The sequence below is a fragment of the Pongo abelii genome, chromosome 1, assembly GCF_028885655.2.
Source record: "Pongo abelii isolate AG06213 chromosome 1, NHGRI_mPonAbe1-v2.0_pri, whole genome shotgun sequence".
In the NCBI taxonomy this organism is placed as follows: Eukaryota; Metazoa; Chordata; class Mammalia; order Primates; family Hominidae; genus Pongo; species Pongo abelii.
The window spans coordinates 80,270,920-80,288,845 of record NC_071985.2 but is presented as its reverse complement, the minus strand read 5'-3'; the positions used below and the strand labels follow the sequence as shown (position 1 = coordinate 80,288,845).

The 17,926-nt window shown below is 36.4% G+C and overlaps 1 protein-coding gene across 4 annotated transcripts in view; it reads left to right on the top strand.

Annotated features, from left to right (window-relative positions):
* FIRRM (FIGNL1 interacting regulator of recombination and mitosis) overlaps positions 1-17,926 on the top strand; it is a 57,376-nt gene that overhangs the window by 25,520 nt on the left and 13,930 nt on the right. For all 4 annotated transcript variants that reach the window (XR_010141055.1, XM_009241071.4, XM_054525604.2 and 1 more), the window contains 9 exons: positions 491-571; positions 2,223-2,287; positions 5,881-6,029; positions 6,539-6,668; positions 8,089-8,275; positions 9,084-9,166; positions 9,523-9,574; positions 11,255-11,344; positions 15,727-15,912. Coding sequence is in view for 3 of the 4 variants with exons in the window: in XM_009241071.4 (XP_009239346.2) it covers positions 491-571; positions 2,223-2,287; positions 5,881-6,029; positions 6,539-6,668; positions 8,089-8,275; positions 9,084-9,166; positions 9,523-9,574; positions 11,255-11,344; positions 15,727-15,912 (1,023 nt within the window). In the remaining variant the exon portion in view is untranslated. The remainder of the gene's footprint in view (positions 1-490; positions 572-2,222; positions 2,288-5,880; positions 6,030-6,538; positions 6,669-8,088; positions 8,276-9,083; positions 9,167-9,522; positions 9,575-11,254; positions 11,345-15,726; positions 15,913-17,926) is intronic.

The window sequence follows — 17,926 nt, the reverse complement described above, 5'->3', positions numbered from 1 at the left end:
CAAATATATATAATTAGGTTGTAATTTGGATATTTTTCAGTAGTAGTTTATTGGCAGTTTGTTTTGTCTTTTTTGTGAAATGTGTTTTTATGTCTTTACCTGTTTTCTTTTATATATCATTCTTTCTTTGATTTGTAAGACCTTTTTCTTTTGACCATCCGTTAAATTGATCCCCATGTAACAAAGAATAAGGTATTTAAATTTCTTTCACTTTCAGATCAACCGAGAAGGATCACCTCTTTTGCTATCATAGGTTAAGATTTCTTTTCAGTAATGTAGAATTTAATTTAATACCTCTGTTGTCATTTGTTATTTGTATTGCAGCTAATAATTCAAAGAAGAGTTATATTTTCTCGGAAAAATTTTATACTGTGTTTAAGAGGGGTTTTTTTGTTTTTGTTTTTAGAAAATATTGTCTCATTTGTAAGCTTAGCTAATTTTATATTCTTTTCTTATTTATTATGCTTTCTTATTTCCCTTTTTGGATCAGGGTAATGCTGACTACAGATTATTTCAGAAAACACTCAAATTGTGTCGTTTTTTTGCCAACTCCCTTTTGCACTACGCTAAGGTAAGGCTTTATTATACGTTACTTTATTTAATTGTAGTCCTCTCAGAAAACAAATTATTAATCCCCATTCCATAGAATAGAAAGCTCAAGCTCAGATAGCATATAACTTGATCAAGTCACATATCTAGAAACCGGTAAGGCTGGGATTTAAGTACAGGTGTGATTTCTTTATCATTTATGGTTAGACTATGTCTTAGAAAGTAAAAAAAAAAAATAGTTTTTATTGTATTATAAGATATAGGAAAAAGCTGATGGTCATTTGAAAATTTTTAAAGATTCCCCTGATAGAATTGATTTTTTCAAAAAGACAAGCAGCGTAGTTAGGGAAAACTTTGCCTCCCTACACAAGAAGTAAATATCAGATGGGTAACTACCCATGAAGTGCCATTGGTGCATTTCCCACAATGTGTCTTTGCCACTGGAATACAAACCCTGCAAGCTGCAGGGAACCCAGTGTAAGAAGCAGCCAACTACTCTTAAATGGCAGCTGCCCAGAAAGACCAATTTGGATGGCAGTGTATCAGTAGCCAGGGTACCAGCCATGGCATTCTGACTATAATAAATTGTCATTGGAAACCCTTATCTTTCATCAAAAACAGAAGAAGACAAGGTCAAAAACAAATTGAACATGGACAATAGTTTTTTTAAAAACCACTAATATCTTTTACTAATAATGTTTTGTTCACTGGCTGCTGTAAGCATTTTCTGCTCATCTTTGCAAATAATCTGCCTTGACAACTTTTCTGTTTATTTATTTTTTTGAGACAGAGTCTCGCTCTGTTGCCCGGGCTGGAGTGCAATGGTGTGATCTCAGCTCACTGCAACCTCTGCCTCCCAGGTTCAAGTGATTCTCCTGCCTCAGCCTCCTGAGGAGCTGAGACCACAGGCGCCTGCCACCACACCCGGCTAATTTTTGTATTTTTAGTAGAGATGGGGTTTCACCATGTTGGTCAGTCTGGTCTTGAACTCCTGACCTCAGGTGATCTGCCTGCCTTGCCCTCCCAAAATGCTGGGATTACAGGTGTGAGCCACCACGCCCGGTTGACAACTTTTCTATTTTACAGTTATTGCTGCTGTTCTGATGACTCTCAAATATGCAGCCCTCTTTAAAATTATGACACAGTTTTTAAAGTTTGAACATTGTGGTTAAATAGAACAATGAGTTTTTTAGCCTCATCCTCCTTTCATTCTCATATTAAGAATTTTTTTTAAGTGCTGGGTGCGGTGGCTCATGCCTGTAATCCCAGCACTTTGGGAAGCCAAGGCAGGTGGATGACATGAGGTCAGGCGTTCAAGACCAGCTGGACAACATGGTGAAACCCCTCCTCTACTAACAATACAAAATTAGCCGGGCATGGTGGTACATGCCTGTAATCCCAGCTGCCTGGGAGGCTGAGGCACAAGAATTGCTTGAACCTGGGAGGCAGAGGTTGCATGAGCCGAGATCACACCATTATACTGCAGCCTGGGCAACAAGAGTGAAACTCTGTCTCAAAAAAAAAAAAAAGAAAAGAAAAGAAAGAAAAACAAATAATTTTTTTAAAAGGGGGCACATTCAGGATTTTATTTTATTTTGCATGCCTTTGTGAGATTATATGTACTAAAGAGACACATTTTTATGCAAAGAATGAATAGAGTTGTTTTGTTTTAGGAATTTCTTCCTTTCCTCTCTGATTCTTGCTGTACTTTGCACCAACTGTATCTTCAGATACACAGGTAAGAATGCCATATGATTATTAAGATATAACAATGCCATCTGTGCCATGCAGTGCTTAAGTACCTACCATTTTACGATAAAACAGAATAATTTTTCTTAATGTTTTAGTAATTTTTATCTGCTAGCTTGAAATAATTGGAGATAGAGGCTTTTGAAAGATACATTCCACATGAGTTATGCTTATCTTTGTATTTTATTAATACCTTATACAGGAGTGATAAATAATTAGTAGGTGATAAAATCCATTGGCAAATATAAATATATATATACACAAATATATGTATACTTTATATATACCTTTATTTTTCTATTGGCATTTTTTAATCTTTATTTTTATTTTGTTTCTATGAAGTTTAAGTCACTTAGCCTCCATTTGAATTTAAATTTTGATACCTTTCTGTAATTCACTTTACGGGACGGTCTTTTTTCTGAAACCATCTCAGAAAAAAATTGAATTACAGCAAGGTATCAAAATTTAGATGGGGGCTAAGTGACTTCTAAAATTGATGGTTTCCTCCAAAGAGCCCTAAATTTGACACAAAGTGAGTTCATTTATCCAGCAGTCCTGTTGCAGCTTCATAATTCATTTAGTGTCCCAGACAACTTTTTCACACCTTTCCTTCCTCAAACTTCCTATATCTCCCAACACCTTCCCAATTCCTCACTGTCAATGACCTCACTTCCTGTGTCACTGAGGAAAAATGGAAGCAATTAAAAGAGAGCTGCTGTATGTTTCCTCTAACACATGTACTATTCTGTGTGTATCTAGACCCATATATTCATTCCCTCACTCCCATGAGTGAACTGTGCCCCTAAGACTAGCCTCTCCATTGTACATTGGATTTCATCCTCTCTCACAGGCTCAGTGACCTTGCACCAGCAATTATTCCCTTTCCCTCTTGCATCATCAGCCTTTCCTCCATCCTGGGTCACTCTCATGAGTAAACAGATATGCTGTTATTTTTCCCATCTTAACAATACAAAACAAAATCTCTTGACTCTACATCCTCCTACAAATACCCTCTCGTTTCTCTGCCTTTCTTTACAGCAAAATTTCTAGAAAGAGTTGTCTATACCCCTGTCTCAACTCTTTCTTGAATCTAGTCCAATCAGGCTTTCTGTACCAACACTTCATCAAAATAGTTCTTGTTAAGGTCATCAGTGACCACCACATTGCTGCATCCAGTAGTCAATTATAGTCCTTCTGTAACCTGTCAGTAGCACTTGATCGTCTTTTTTGAACACTTTGTTCTGTTGGTTTCTAGGACATGTCTCACTCTTGGTTCTCTTCTAGTCTTACTAGCTGCTCCTTCTCAGCCTCCTTAGCAGGTTTCTCTTCTAAGTTAAGTGTGTCCCAGCACTTACTCCTCAGGCCTGTTATCTATCTATTATCATTTAGTCTCAAGACTTTAAATTTATGTCTCCTTTAATGTCTAACTACTAGTCAGGACATCTATACTAAATCGTCCCAAACTGAACTCTTGATTTCCACCCATGTCATCCTCATACCCAACAAAATCTGCTCCTTTTGTAACTTCTTTATTTTAGTTTAAGTGGCAATGTTATTCTTCAAATTGATCAGGCCAAAAAACCTTGCCCCTTTAACATGTTCTGTCAATGTTACCTTCAGTGTACACACGCACACGTACATGCACTTCTCATCACCTGAACTGCTACCATCTGATCTGACCCCCTATTATTTTCTTGCCTGGATTTTGCAAAAAACTTTCTATCTTTGCCTCGCGCTAGTTTGTTCTCCACACAGTAGCCAAAGTAAATGATAAAAAACATAAATCAGATGATGTGACTTCTCTGCTCAACCCCTCAAATGACTTTCATCAATAGAACTTCTTGTCTTTCTTTCCTTGTTTTATTTTTTTTCTCTACAGCACTGAATTAACCTCTGCTATATTATGTATTTACTTGTACACTTGTCTGTTAACTGTCCCCTTTCATTAGAATTGTAAACTATAAAGACAGTGACTTTGTATATTCTCTTTATTACTGTATCACCCACTCGTGGAACAGTGCATGGCATGTATACATAGGCACTTAGTAAACATATGTCAAATTAATTTAAAAATATTTGATTGAAAAAATAAATTCTTGCAATGATGCTCAGTAGATGTAATTCAAGTCTGGAATTTCATTACTATGTTTTATTTGTATATGTCTTTTATTTACTTATAATTTAATCCTCACAGTAACTCAGAATCAACGTCACAAATGATGAAACTGAGTCTCAGGGAGGGCAAATGAATGAGCCAAAGTCATGTAACTAATTGAGAGATTGGTGCTTTTTCCATCACTCTACAAAAACCTCAAGTGTTTATCTTAAGTGCATACTTTAAAATGCTGTTATCCTGTGCTAGACAGAGTTTTCTCATGTATTGTCAAGTTTACAATTAATGTGGCAAGAAATATAGAATACATATTTTAGTTCACATAAGTTTTGATTGAAGTTCAGTTTAAAATCCAGTTACTGAGACATTTTCATGAAATAATCTTTCCATTCTTCAGTGTTAGTATATGGTTTATTTCTTGTAAAGCTCTTGCTTCTGAGAAACTGAGTATTAATTCATAGTAAATTCAGCATTCTGCCTATTTAAAAACAACTTTTTTTTTTCTTTTTTGAGATGGAGTTTCACTCTTGCTGTCTAGGCTGGAGTGCAATGACGCAATCTCGGCTCACTGCAACCTCCACCTCCCAGGTTCAAGCAATTCTCCTGCCTCTGCCTCCCAAGTAGCTGGGATTACAGGCATGTGCCACCACGCTTGGCTAATTTTGTGTTTTTAGTAGAGATGATGTTTCTCCATGTTTGTCAGGCTGGTCTTGAACTCCCAACCTCGCCTGCCTCAGCCTCCCAAAGTGCTGGGATTACAGGCGTGAGCCACCACACCCGGCATTTTTTTTTTTTTTTTTTTTTTTTTCTGAGACAGAGTTTCACTCTGCCGCCCAGGCTGGAGTGCAGTGGCGTGGTCTTGGCTCACAGCAACCTCTGCCTTCTGGTTTCAAGCGATTCTCCTGCCTCAGCCCCCCGAGTAGCTGGGATTACAGGCATGCACCACCACACCCAGCTAATTTTTGTATTTTTAGTAGAGACAGGGTTTCACCATGTTGGCAAGGCTGGTCTTGAACTCCTGACCTCAGGTGATTCACCCGCCTCATCCTCCCAAAGTGCTGGGATTACAGGCATGAGCCACCATGCTCCGCCTAAAAACAACTTTTAATAGAAATAAGCTAGAATTTATCAGACATAATCTTCAATATATATTTTTACTTTTAAGATTTAGATTTTTATAGTATTTTTAAGGATATTGTCAAAATGATATCAGTGCCTCAAAGCAACAAAGATTTCTCTAAGATTATCAACTTCTCATTTTATAGAATTATGGCTATGTTTAGTTTAGAGATCTTGATCCATTTCTGGTATCAATTCAGTACTTTGAATCTTGTTTTATAAAATGCATACTTATTTTTAAAAACTTAGTTTTTAATATATTTTTACTATCAGAACATCAGTTTATAGTACTTACTCTACCTAAAATTAGAAGATAGCTATTAATGAATTTTTTTTCTCTCCCTTTCCAGCAAGTTTCCTCCAAGCCTTTATGCTACCAGGATTTCTAAAGCACACCAAGAGGAAATAGCAGGTGCTTTCCTAGTGACACTGGATCCACTTATCAGTCAGCTGCTCACATTTCAGCCTTTCATCCAGGTGGTTTTGGACAGTGAATTAGGTAAGCTTCAAAACAGATTTAATGATAAATCATCTATTATGACATGTTAGAGACACTGATTTCCCCTAGCCATTATTTTTTACAATTAAGAAATTTTTATTGTTTCTTTTACTTTCTTTTCTTGAAACATATTTCTTATTTAAAAATTATACCTGGCTGGGCACAGTGAATCACGCCTGTAATCCCAGCACTTTGGGAGGCCAAGGTGGGCAGATCACCCGAGGTCAGGAGTTCAAGACCAGCCTGACCAATATGGTGAAATGCCATCTCTACTAAAAATACAAAAATGAGCTGGGTGTGGTGGCATGTACCTATAGTCCCACATACTCGGGAGGCTGAGACAGGAGAATCGCTTGAACCCAGACGGTGGAGTTTGCAGTGAGCTGAGATTACACCACTGCACTCCAGGCTGGGTGACAGAGTGAGACTCTGACTCAAACAACAAAAAATTATTCCTTTATGCATTAATCAGATTTCTGCTGAATTAATGTGTTTTTATTACATGTAAGACCTGCCATGTGAACTACAGTTTCCACAATGTCTTCTTCTGGTTGTTGTCATGGATAAGCTGCCATCTCAGCCTAAGGAAGTGCAAACCCTGTGGTGCACAGACAGCCAGGTCTCAGAAACTACAACCAGGTAGCAAACATGTTTTTATCCAGTCATATTACCAATGGTTGAGAATGCCCTGTTGTTTGGAATGGTCTTGAAATTAAGTTTGTGGTTTTTTTTAAATCAGATATTTACGTTAATAGTTATTGTGTAGACACTATATATTGCTACTTTATAAAAGTAGATAAATATAAAATATATAAACCTATATTAGATGCTAAAAATATTTTAATATTTTAATTTTGTTCAGCATTGCTTAATGGTCAGCATTATAAACATTGATTGTAATAGAGTAGCTATAAGTAGAAACATTTAAAAACGAGCTCTGATAAATAGAACACTAGACAGTATAAGGTATATCCTGGCAAATTTAACCTTAATCATCTTCCTTGCCAACACCATAGTCCAGGCTCTAGCTTCTTTCTTCCTGGATTACTCTTGTGCTCTAATTTTTCACCTCTTCCTTTATCCCATTCTGTGTACCACTAGGAGGTTGGTCTCCCTAAACCTGGCTCTGAGCTTCCTATTCTGCTCAAAAACTGAAACATAATGTTAGAACTTCTCAGCTTTGGATTTAAAGCCTGTCCCATACTGTTGTCATCTTCTACTTTTGCTCCTCATTCTTGTATTCATTTTCAACACATATTCCTTGCTTCTGTCACATCCCTTATTTGTGTGCTTTTACTCATGCTTTTGTCTTCTTTACGTACTTACGATTTGAACAGTTTTGTTTTGTTTTTTTTTTGTTTGGAGCAGGGTCTTGCTCTGTCACCCAGGCTGGAGTGCAGTGGCACAACCATGGGTCACTGCAGCCTCAACTTCCTGGGCTCAAGTGATTCTCCTACCTTAGCCTCCTAAATAACTGGGACTAATGGTGTGTGCCAGCTGTCCTGGCTAATTTTTAAATTTTTTCTAGGGATAAGGTCTCACTATGTTGCCCAGGTCTTCCAACTCCTGGGCTCAAGTGATCTTCCCGCCTCGGCCTCCCAAAATGCTGGGATTACAGGCGTGAGCCACTACACCCTGCCCATAACTTGACTATTTTTAATTTGTTGTTTAAATCCTCTAAGTTTATTCAACCATTTTAATCTTAAAATGACTCCTCGTCTGGAGTTACTTGTTTTCTGTTTTCCATATAATATCTAATTTAGCTATTTAAGTTTCAAGTTCCTTGAGGAACTTTGACTTTGTGTAACTCAGTACCAAGATAAACAGTTGGTAAATGATGCAAAAAATGTCCAGGAAAATTCTCCTTTAAGGAATTTCTTTGACAGTGAATATATTTTCCTTTTATGTGTACATATTCACACATGTTGGAAACTATTGCTGATTATACCTCTTGAAACATTTTCTGCTTAAACAGCCTTCCATGTTATGTATTATTATTATATTTGCTAATTAGTAAATGTTATTAATGTTGGGTTCAATGTTCTCAATTTCCCTGCAGGATATCTCTACTCAAAGCCATTTTCTACAGTTTTGAGCAGTGTTCTGGTGAACTCTCTCTACCTGTTCATTTACAGGGATTAAAGAGTAAGGGGAAAGCTGAGGTGGCTGTCACCTTGTATCAGCATGTTTGTGTTCATCTCTGTACATTTATTACTTCCTTTCATCCCTCACTGTTTGCTGAACTGGTAAGCATATTACTTACTGTGCTAAGCTAAGGTTACACTTTTGCTTTCTCTTCATTGAAATTGTGATTCATATGCAGAAGAAAATGTGGGAATACTTAGTATATTCCTTTTGAATGAAACTTAGTTGTGTCCTAGAAAATGGTAATCCCAGATTCCTGTATTATTTAGATCTAATATTTGGCTAAAATATTTGAGAAAACATTTTGGGTGGGGAGGTATGCAAAGACAATTTGAGAAGAGGAAAAATATGTAGTACTTAAGTTAGTTTCAAAAGAAAAGTAAATAGCTTGTAGTATCAGGTCTCTTATAGATCTCAGACATAATGTAGATTTTCAAAAAAATAGAATTTGATTTGAAAAGAGGTTAAGAAATTCTAGGAATTCGATACTTGTAATATCTGAAATTTAAGGATCAGTAGCATTTCAGATATTACACAATATCTAGCACCTATTAAATGTTGTATGTGAATAAAGGCAGAAAGAAGAATTAAGCATATATGTTATTTATGTTGTTTTGAATATTTCAGGCTACTTAGAGAATCTTCGTGGATCCTAGTGATTGAGTTACTACATTTAAAATCATGTTGAACTTTCCATAGCACAGCACAGTACTTAATGTATAGTAGGTGCTCAATAAATATTGGGAGAATGGCAGTGTCCTTTCAGATACTAGAAAGTAGAACTCTCCCATTGAGGATCTGTTATTTGGATTCTGATAGTGCTTTCTTGTTTTATTTTGAAAAATATAATATTATTGCTTATTGTGAACTTCAGTATTTAAATAAATTAATTTTTCTGTTTTTGATCAGGATGCTGCTCTGCTGAATGCTGTACTTAGTGCTAATATGATCACCTCTTTGTTAGCTATGGATGCGTGGTGCTTCCTTGCTCGGTACAACATATTTGCTTTTTTGTTCTTTGGATTGGTTATCAGTAGTGACTGACAGTAGATAATTTTATAATTGTAAGCTTATAGAAAAACTATGTTTCAATAATCCTTTAAAAATAATTCCCAAAACGCTTTGATTTCATATTACAGCATTAAATTAGGAAACAAGTTCTTTCTTTGGTTCAAGCCAATAGATGAGTACTGTTTAGGGAGTTTTGTATATTGTGATATTATCTGGTCATGGAAATAATGGCAGTTTTTAATGTCCTCATCAGACTATTTAGTGCTTTATGCAAGTTCATCTCCTTGTGTTTCTGAGTAATTGTATAAACATAGTTGCCTTCTCTTTTATATTGCAGATATGGGACTGCTGAACTCTGTGCACACCATGTCAACATAGTGGCTCATCTGGTGCGTAGAATTACAAGGCCTAAAATACCCACTTTCTATGCAGTTCCTTTGGGGATATGATAATCTTTAAGAATGTGAATATCAGCGGGAGAAATATCACAGTAACAAGATTGTTTTGACAGTCTTTGTCCTGTATTAATGCTGATGCTTTTAAGAAGGATGTACTAAAAGACCGTTAGTGTGAAACTGGGGATGTTTTCTCATATTCTCAGGATTTTATGTAATTTCAGTAATTGCTCTGGGAAGGAAAGACTGGGTTAATTGAGATTACATTTAAAATTGAATGCAAAGTAGAAAATAAGAGCGACTTATAATTGATGGCCAAGAGGTCTCTCTCCTCTGTCTCTCTAATATGCCTTAGACAAGTCGACTCTTGATTTTGTTGTATTTTTTTTTTTAAGTCAAGATGATTTGAGAGGAACTTGAGTTTGACATTGATAGATGCTTTTGGCAAAAGAAGTCATGTTTTATGAATGGGTACAGACAGAAAATTATTTAATAATGATTTCATCTTCTTAACATTAACATTGTTTGCTTTTAAATTCTGAGGTGTTTTATGTGTTCCATATAAGATGATTATGACCTATTTGTTACGTATTTTTGTCCCTGGCCTTTAAGATCTTATATGGGCCATACATGTTTTGTTTTCTAATAGTCTTATTGTATCATATATTTCTTGGTTTACCTTTAAAGGATTTTGTAGATCAGATCCAGTGAGGTGTGTAATAACCTGAACAGCTGACATCTATGTCTCCATGGCTGATGGTCTGGATTATCACTTACACACTTTACTAAATCCTTAACATATCTTTCACAAAGCAGATAAAGAGTGATTTTTATGTTAGGTGTTTTATGTCTCAAGTTTCCTTTAAATAAAAGCTTTCTTAGTGCATTATGTTGTAGGAATGGATTTCTTCTAGTTCGTTATGATAAAAATTGATTCCAGGATGGAATTATACTATATTATGATAGGAATTGATAAAATTGAGATTATAAAATTTTTTTGTTAGTGGTGGTTTTTTTCTTAGAGACAGGGTCTCATTCTGTCACCCAGGCTGGAATGCAGTGGTGTGCAATCATAGTTCACTACAGCCTCAAACTTCTGGGTGCAAATGGTCCTCCTCCCTCACCCTCCTGAGTAGCTGGGACTACAGGCATGCGCCACTATGCCCAGCTGATTTTTAAAACTTTTTGTGGATATGGAGTTCTTGCTGTGTTGCCCAGGCTAGTTTCAAACTCCTGGGCTCAAGCAGTCCTCCCACCTTGGCCTCCCAAAGTGCTGGGATTACAGTTGTGAACCACCACACTCAGCCCCTGTAACATCTTTTAATGAAGCTTGTGTCTTGTAGAGTTTTATCTACCTCTCTACTATTGTAGTTAGATCTTAAAAAGTTCCATGAATTGTCTTTGAGTAGGAGGACTGACATACCCAGTTATCATCAAAATGATAATTAGAAATAGAAATTATAGTGTTATTTTTAAATATAATGTCAAAATTTCAATCTCATTCTAAATTTAGATTCATTGAAGATAAGAAAAGCCCCAAATTAAAAGTCAATATTACCTACAATCTTTTCCCCTAGAAAGAGCTGCTATTAATATTTTGGCATATTCTCTTCTTGTAAAAATTCTGATTCTAAATTAGTCAGTCTCTCCTCTCTCTCTCATGTCTTTTTCCAGATAAAGTCATGCCCTGGAGAATGTTATCAACTCATCAACCTATCAATACTGTTGAAGCGTCTCTTTTTCTTCATGGCACCACCCCATCAGGCAAGGAAGGATATCATCTTTGTCACTGTCTATGAAGCTGCTCAGAGTTGGATTCAGACTCCTTTGATAGCCTTTTTTTTTTCCATTTTTAAAAATTTATTTTATTATTTTTTTTGAGACAGAGTCTCGCTGTGTCACCCAGGCTGATTTTACAGTGGCTCGATCACAGCTTACTGCAGCCTCTACTTCCTGGGCTCAAGCAATCTTCCCACCTCAGCCTCCTGAGTAGCTGGGACTACAGGCACACACCACTATGCCTGGCTAATTTTTAAAAAAATTATTTGTAGAGACTGGGTCTCACTATGTTGCCTAGGCTGGTCTCGAACTCCTGGGCTCAAGTGATCCATCTCTGCCTTCCAAAGTGCTGAGATTGCAGGTGTGATCCACTCTGCCTGGCCTTGCCTCCATTTATTTTAAATTTAAATATTGGTGTGATCTAAGCATAAATTTTTGACATGTTGATTGCTTTGCTTGTTGCTGGGTATAGATTTTGATGTCCTTGCTTCGAGTTATAGATAATTATTCTAATTCTGTCTTCCTGAAATAGATCTTTCTCCTTATTTTTCATATATATTTGAGATACATGAAATGAAATGGTTCTATATCCCCTGCCCCTTTTATTTTGAAGAGCTAGAATATTATTTTTGCTCTTAGTGGTCTTTACTTACATAAACCTGTATGGCCTAGTGCAGTCCCTCAGACTGGTCACATTGGAACTGTTGTAGGAGCTCTTTTAAAAATATAAGTTCCTGGACTCTAATCTGTGGATGGGTGGGTATGGAGGCATGGGTATGAAGTAAGGCTCAATAATTTGTTTTTGTTGGTACTATCATTAAGGTCCTGCATGAGTCAGACTTGGATCTAAGCTTGGGAACCACTAGATTTGTGAAGAGGATTAGACTTTAAGGTCTTATGGTCCTTGGTTTGAATCCTGGCATACCATGACCTTAGGCAGGTCATCCTTTCTGAACTTCATTTTCCTTGTCTGCAAAGCAGAAGATATGTATATTTTGAAAAAGTTTGTAAAGACTTGGAAATAATACATGCAAAACAGGATAGTGCTGGGTTTAAGAGGGTGCTCAGTAAATGCTAGGAGTTATTTCTGACTAGGGTTTTTGCCTCAAGTCTAAGTCTTTTCCTGCCCTAGAGTGGTTGGCCAGGAACCAGAGGTACTACACCTACCTCTTAGCCTTCTTTTTCTTAAAGGTAGCCCCACCTATTTGCCCTCTAAGAGCATGGGGAGCTTGCTTGCTTCCAAAAGAATTTTCTACTCCAGATCTCTTAGAAGAAGTGGGACTGGGAGGGAAAGGGTCACATGTCATAAGACTTTAAGAAAGTCACTTTCCTTTTTTTTTTTTTAATAGAGACAGGGTCTGGTTATGTTGCCCAGGCTGGTCTCAAACTTGAACTCAAACGATCCTCCTGCCTCGGCGTCCCAAAGTGCTGGGATTAGAGGTGTGAGCTATTGAGCTCAGCTGTCACTGTCCTTTTAACCTCAATTTTCTTATTTATACAACAGGAATAAAATTATTTTCCCAAGGTGGTTATGAAATTTTAACTTTTAAAATAATATAACTCAGAATGAATTAGCTATGAGGTCTAGAAGCAGTGTTCTAAATTAGATAAATTATAGTCTATGCCTAGAGATCTCTTACTCTCAGTTTTCTAAATTTTTCCAAATAATTGAGACTATCAGATATGTAAATTTTAGGTAAATGAGGGGTTACTTTTAATTTGTATCTTTAGTTATCAAATGCAGATTTTCTTTATGTACAAGTTATTGTGATAAAATTTAAGAAAACCTGAATCTGAATACCTATTTTGAGAGTCCTTAGGAGAGTTAATTATAAAATTGAGATAGATACTAATACTCATATGGCAGTTAAGAAACTTGATAAGATATACATATGGCATGAAAAGACCATTTAACAAATGTTAGGTCTCCTCTCCTGCTTGGCTCTTTTTTTTACCCCTTAAGACATTATCCTTTCTCTTAAAGGAAGGAGGAAGGGAAGTAATATTTTTGAGACTGTACCAGGCCAGGCACTTAATTCAGTTAGTCCTTACAGCAGCCTTGTGGGATAGATACTATTGTGTCCATTTCACAAATGAAGAAACAGTAGCTCGAGGAAATTAAATAACTTCCACAAATTCACACCTAACAGCTGATCTGGGATGCTGAGGCAGGAGGATCGGAGGATGGTTTTATTTAGCCCAAAGTTCAAGTCCAGCCTGGACAACATAGCAAGACTGTCTTATTGTAAAAAAACAGCTTGGAAACCACTGCACTATCTCATGATATCTTAAGGAATATAAAATCCAGTAGAAATTATAAATTTATAAAGATACTCATATTAAAGAGTGGTTTGTGATGAATGCCAAAACTGAGGCACAAATCAAATGTTGTTGGGTGTTTGTAGCTGAGACAGTCATTTCTGAAGAGGTGCAGTATGGGAACAGGTAGGCATAGGAGTTGGAGTTGATGGCATTTGAGGTACATGTTACAGGATGAATGCGGAAAGTGGTGGGACTAGAGAAGCAAAGGTAAGAAAGCATATTAGAGAAAAAAGGAGAAGCAAGCAATGAAACTTGAAATAATTATTCAGCTATTTGCATACAAGATGGTGTCTTTTTAAATAGTAAAATAAGAACCCAAATTTTTTTACGAGTGATGTCACCTTAACATAAATGAAAATAGTTAATCCCAGTATGGTGATAATATACTTCAAAAAACAAAGGTGTTTATGATGCTAATTTGGAAGAAAATGCTAATAGAAAGATGTTAGAATGCATTTACTGTTCTGATAGGAGTAATTATTGAATATCACATTATTTCTTTTGGTATGTAACTATTAGTAGATTCCATTGTATCAAGAAAAGCAAAAATACAAGAAGGTTACCTACTTGAGGGAAAAGTATTTAATATGCCTTATCTAAGCACACTGATAATTGTACTACCTTTTCAATGTAAAGTAAAAATTACTGCATTTGCATTTTAAACCCACAAGTGTATTTTTTCCTCTTTCCAATTTTAAGAAGAGAAGTCATAATTCTCTGTGTATTGTCCCCTTACACTTTAGTTTTTTATGAACTATTTTGTCAGCAGTTTTAATTCTTTAGAATTGTGTTGAAACCAGGGTTTTCAACCTCAGAATAGAATCTTTCTGTAACAAATTCTGGCAATACCTACCCTTTTATGTTGTCCAGGACATTATTTTTTTAGTTTCTATTTTGGAAAGGCAAGTAGTTCACTCACTTATTGAACTTTATTATAAAGAAAGGTGATATTTGAACTGATGTTTACCAGTTGGCACAGTTCTCTTGGCTTTCCTGATGTAGTTTGGTTTTATGAATAAAGCTGCTTTTTATAGTAGACACTCGCTCATCAAGGGATCTGTTTTTCTGGCTGTAGCCTGTCACAGCAGATAGCCACATGATTTCTAGCTTGCATTGACTGGTAAATATTTTCCACAAAAGAAATAAAATTGAAATACAAATATAGCATATGACAGAAAAGTTTCTCTGTCAGATTTAATTTTTTTTTTGGTGGGTTTTTAGTTTTTGGTGTGGGAAAAGTTTTCATCAAGTAGATTTTGAATATTTTAAATTGAATTATTCTACTTCTTAGAAAATACACTAATATACTTCCTAGTTGGATTATACTTATTTTAATCATTAAATGCACCATTGGTTTTTACCATTTTTCCACCAAAAACTGATTCAACATTTAAACTGTTTCTTAGAACTTTTGTTTTCCATTTTTATCTAGTCTCTAACATCTGCATTTTAACAAAGTAAGCACTTTGGTTATTTCACTGGTGGAATGGATTTGCCAACCACACTCTTTTTGATTTGTGGCTTGCCTTTGTGAAACTGATTTAGTATGTTGTCTAAAGTAGGACAGAATCAGCTAACTCATTTGAAAGCTGAATCTTTGCTTCTTTAAGTTCTCTGCTATAATCAAGTGAGACAATAGTAAGCTATGAAGGTTGACTAAATCAATCCAGTTTGTATGTTTGGAATATTACTTTTGACTTAACTGTACAAGGTGAGGAGTATATAGGAAAATAAGACTTATTGGTAAGTAGGAGCATGATAAGATATCTGACATTACTAATAATGAAATACATTATTTAATGTCTTGGTGCATTTATATTGTGCTCCACTTAAGCTGTGTTTTTGTTTTGGAAACCAATGCAGCATCAACAACAATAATAATAAAGCATGTTCATTTATGTTACCTTGGTCTGGAACGTAGATATTACCGTACCATTATAAAGCTTTCTTGAAATATTAAATGTGGAAACTAATACTTAGCTTTTGTGTATCCATTCCTCTGACTTGTCTCGTGTTACTCTTCTTCCTTTAACAATTTATTTCAGCTGGAGTTTATCCAGAAATTTTCCCCAAAAGAAGCAGAAAATCTGCCTCTGTGGCAGCATATTTCCTTCCAGGCGTTACCTGCTGAGCTTAGGGAACAAACTGTCCATGAGGTCACCACAGTAGGCACTGCAGAATGCAGGAAATGGCTGAGCAGCAGTCGTACTTTGGGAGAACTAGAATCTCTGGTAAGATAATAATTTTGATTTATTTTATTCATTCAGCAGCTGTTTATTGAGCATTGTTTTAGGTACTGGGGTTAGGTTGTTAATAAGATGCACACTCTGTTCTCTGTTTCTGTTAGAACCTAGTAAGATTTTCAGATTTCTACATTGTAAAAGAATCTGTGAGAAACTTACTGTTATTTTAATTGATGTATTATATTGGGGGTTGTTTCCTGTGTCGCTTAAGATATATTGAGACATGATCAAACACACTATGGAACACTTCACTTGTGTATTTTTGCTGATGCATCTCTGGATTAGGCAGATGTAATTCTTCCATTCGACAAAATACAACCCCCATTTTATGCTAACTTACTCTGAACTTTTATGTACCTTTTACATAGAATGTTCCCTCATAAAATAATGGAATAATAAAAAGAGACTCATCTACTAGAAGAAGCAGGAAATGCGAGATTTTTAAAAGTTGGCTGGATATAGTACATGTAGTTGAAATTTCCAGTTTAGTGTTCATATGCTCATTCATTCATTCAACAAATATATTTGGAGTACTTTTATGTGCCACTTTGTTCTAGGCATTGGGGGTACATGGGGAACCAAAAATTTCTACTCTCAAGACTCACATTTGAGCTTAGCAGTGGACAGTAAAATAAGAAATGCCAATTTATGTTAAGTAGAGAAAAGCAAGGATAAGGATAGGGCATTCAAAGGGACAGAGGTCTATTTGCAGTTCTAAATTAGGAGTTCAGGTTTTTCTGAGGGCATATGTTTCCATGCTGAGTACAATTGTTCTGATACCGTTATATGTAATGACACTTGATCATAATTATTATAATTTTTTGGGGGGGATGAGGTTTCGTTCTCATTGCCCTGGCTGGAGTGCAATGGTGTCATCTTGGCTCACTGCAACCCCCACCTCACGGATTCAGGCGATTCTCCTGCTTCAGCCTCCTGAGTAGCAGGGATTACAGGCTCCCACCACCATGCCCAGCTAATTTTTCTTATTTTTAGTAGAGATGGACTTTCACCATGTTGGCCAGGCAGGTCACGAACTCCTGATGTCAGGTGATCCACCCGCCTTGGCCTCCCAAAGTGCTGGGATTACAAGTGTGAGTCACCGTGCCCAGGCTTATCCAAAGGAAATGTTTTTATGTGACTTTATTTTAGAAAAAGTATTAAATACCTAGTTAATAATGGGTTAAATGTGTCCAAGTTTTGCATTTAATGTGTACCAATTTCTATAGTAAGGACAAAAGATGTTTTGTTTTATATTAGGTAAAGAAAAGCACTATAAGTAAACTTTTTGAAGTATGACCACAGCTTTTTAGTCCAGCAGGTTGTTCAACATATGTCTTTTATTTTGAATTTTTTTCAACTTTTGTTTTTTATTTTATTTTTTGAGATGGAGTCTCGTGCTCTATTGTCCAGGCTAGAGTGCAGTGGCATGATTTTGGCTCACCGCAACCTCTGCCTCCTGGGCTTAAGCGATTATCCTGCCTCAGCCTCCAGAGTAGCTGGGATTATAGGCACCCGCCACCATGCCTGGCTCATTTTTATATTTTTAGTAGAGATGGGGTTTCACCATGTTGACCAGGCTGGTCTCGAACTCCTGACCTCAGGTGATCTGTCCACCTCGGTCTCCCAAAGTGCTGGGATTACAGGAGTGAGCCACCACACCCAGACTCAACCTTTATTTCAGATTTAGGGGATACTTGTGCAGGTTTGTTACCTGGTTTTATTGCGTGATGCTGAGGTTTGGGATATGAATGATTTCATCACCCAGCTACTCAGCATAGTACCCAACCGTTTATCAACCCTTACCATCTCTCCTCCCTCCCCCCACTAGTAGTCCCGTGTTTATTGTTGCCATCTTTATGTCCATGAGTGCCCAGTGTTTAGCTCTCACTTATAAGTGAGAACATGTGGTATTTGGTTTTCCGTTCCTTTGTTAATTTGCTTAGGATAATGGTGTGTAGCTGCTCTCTGTTGCTGCAAAGGACATGATTTCATTCTTTTTTAT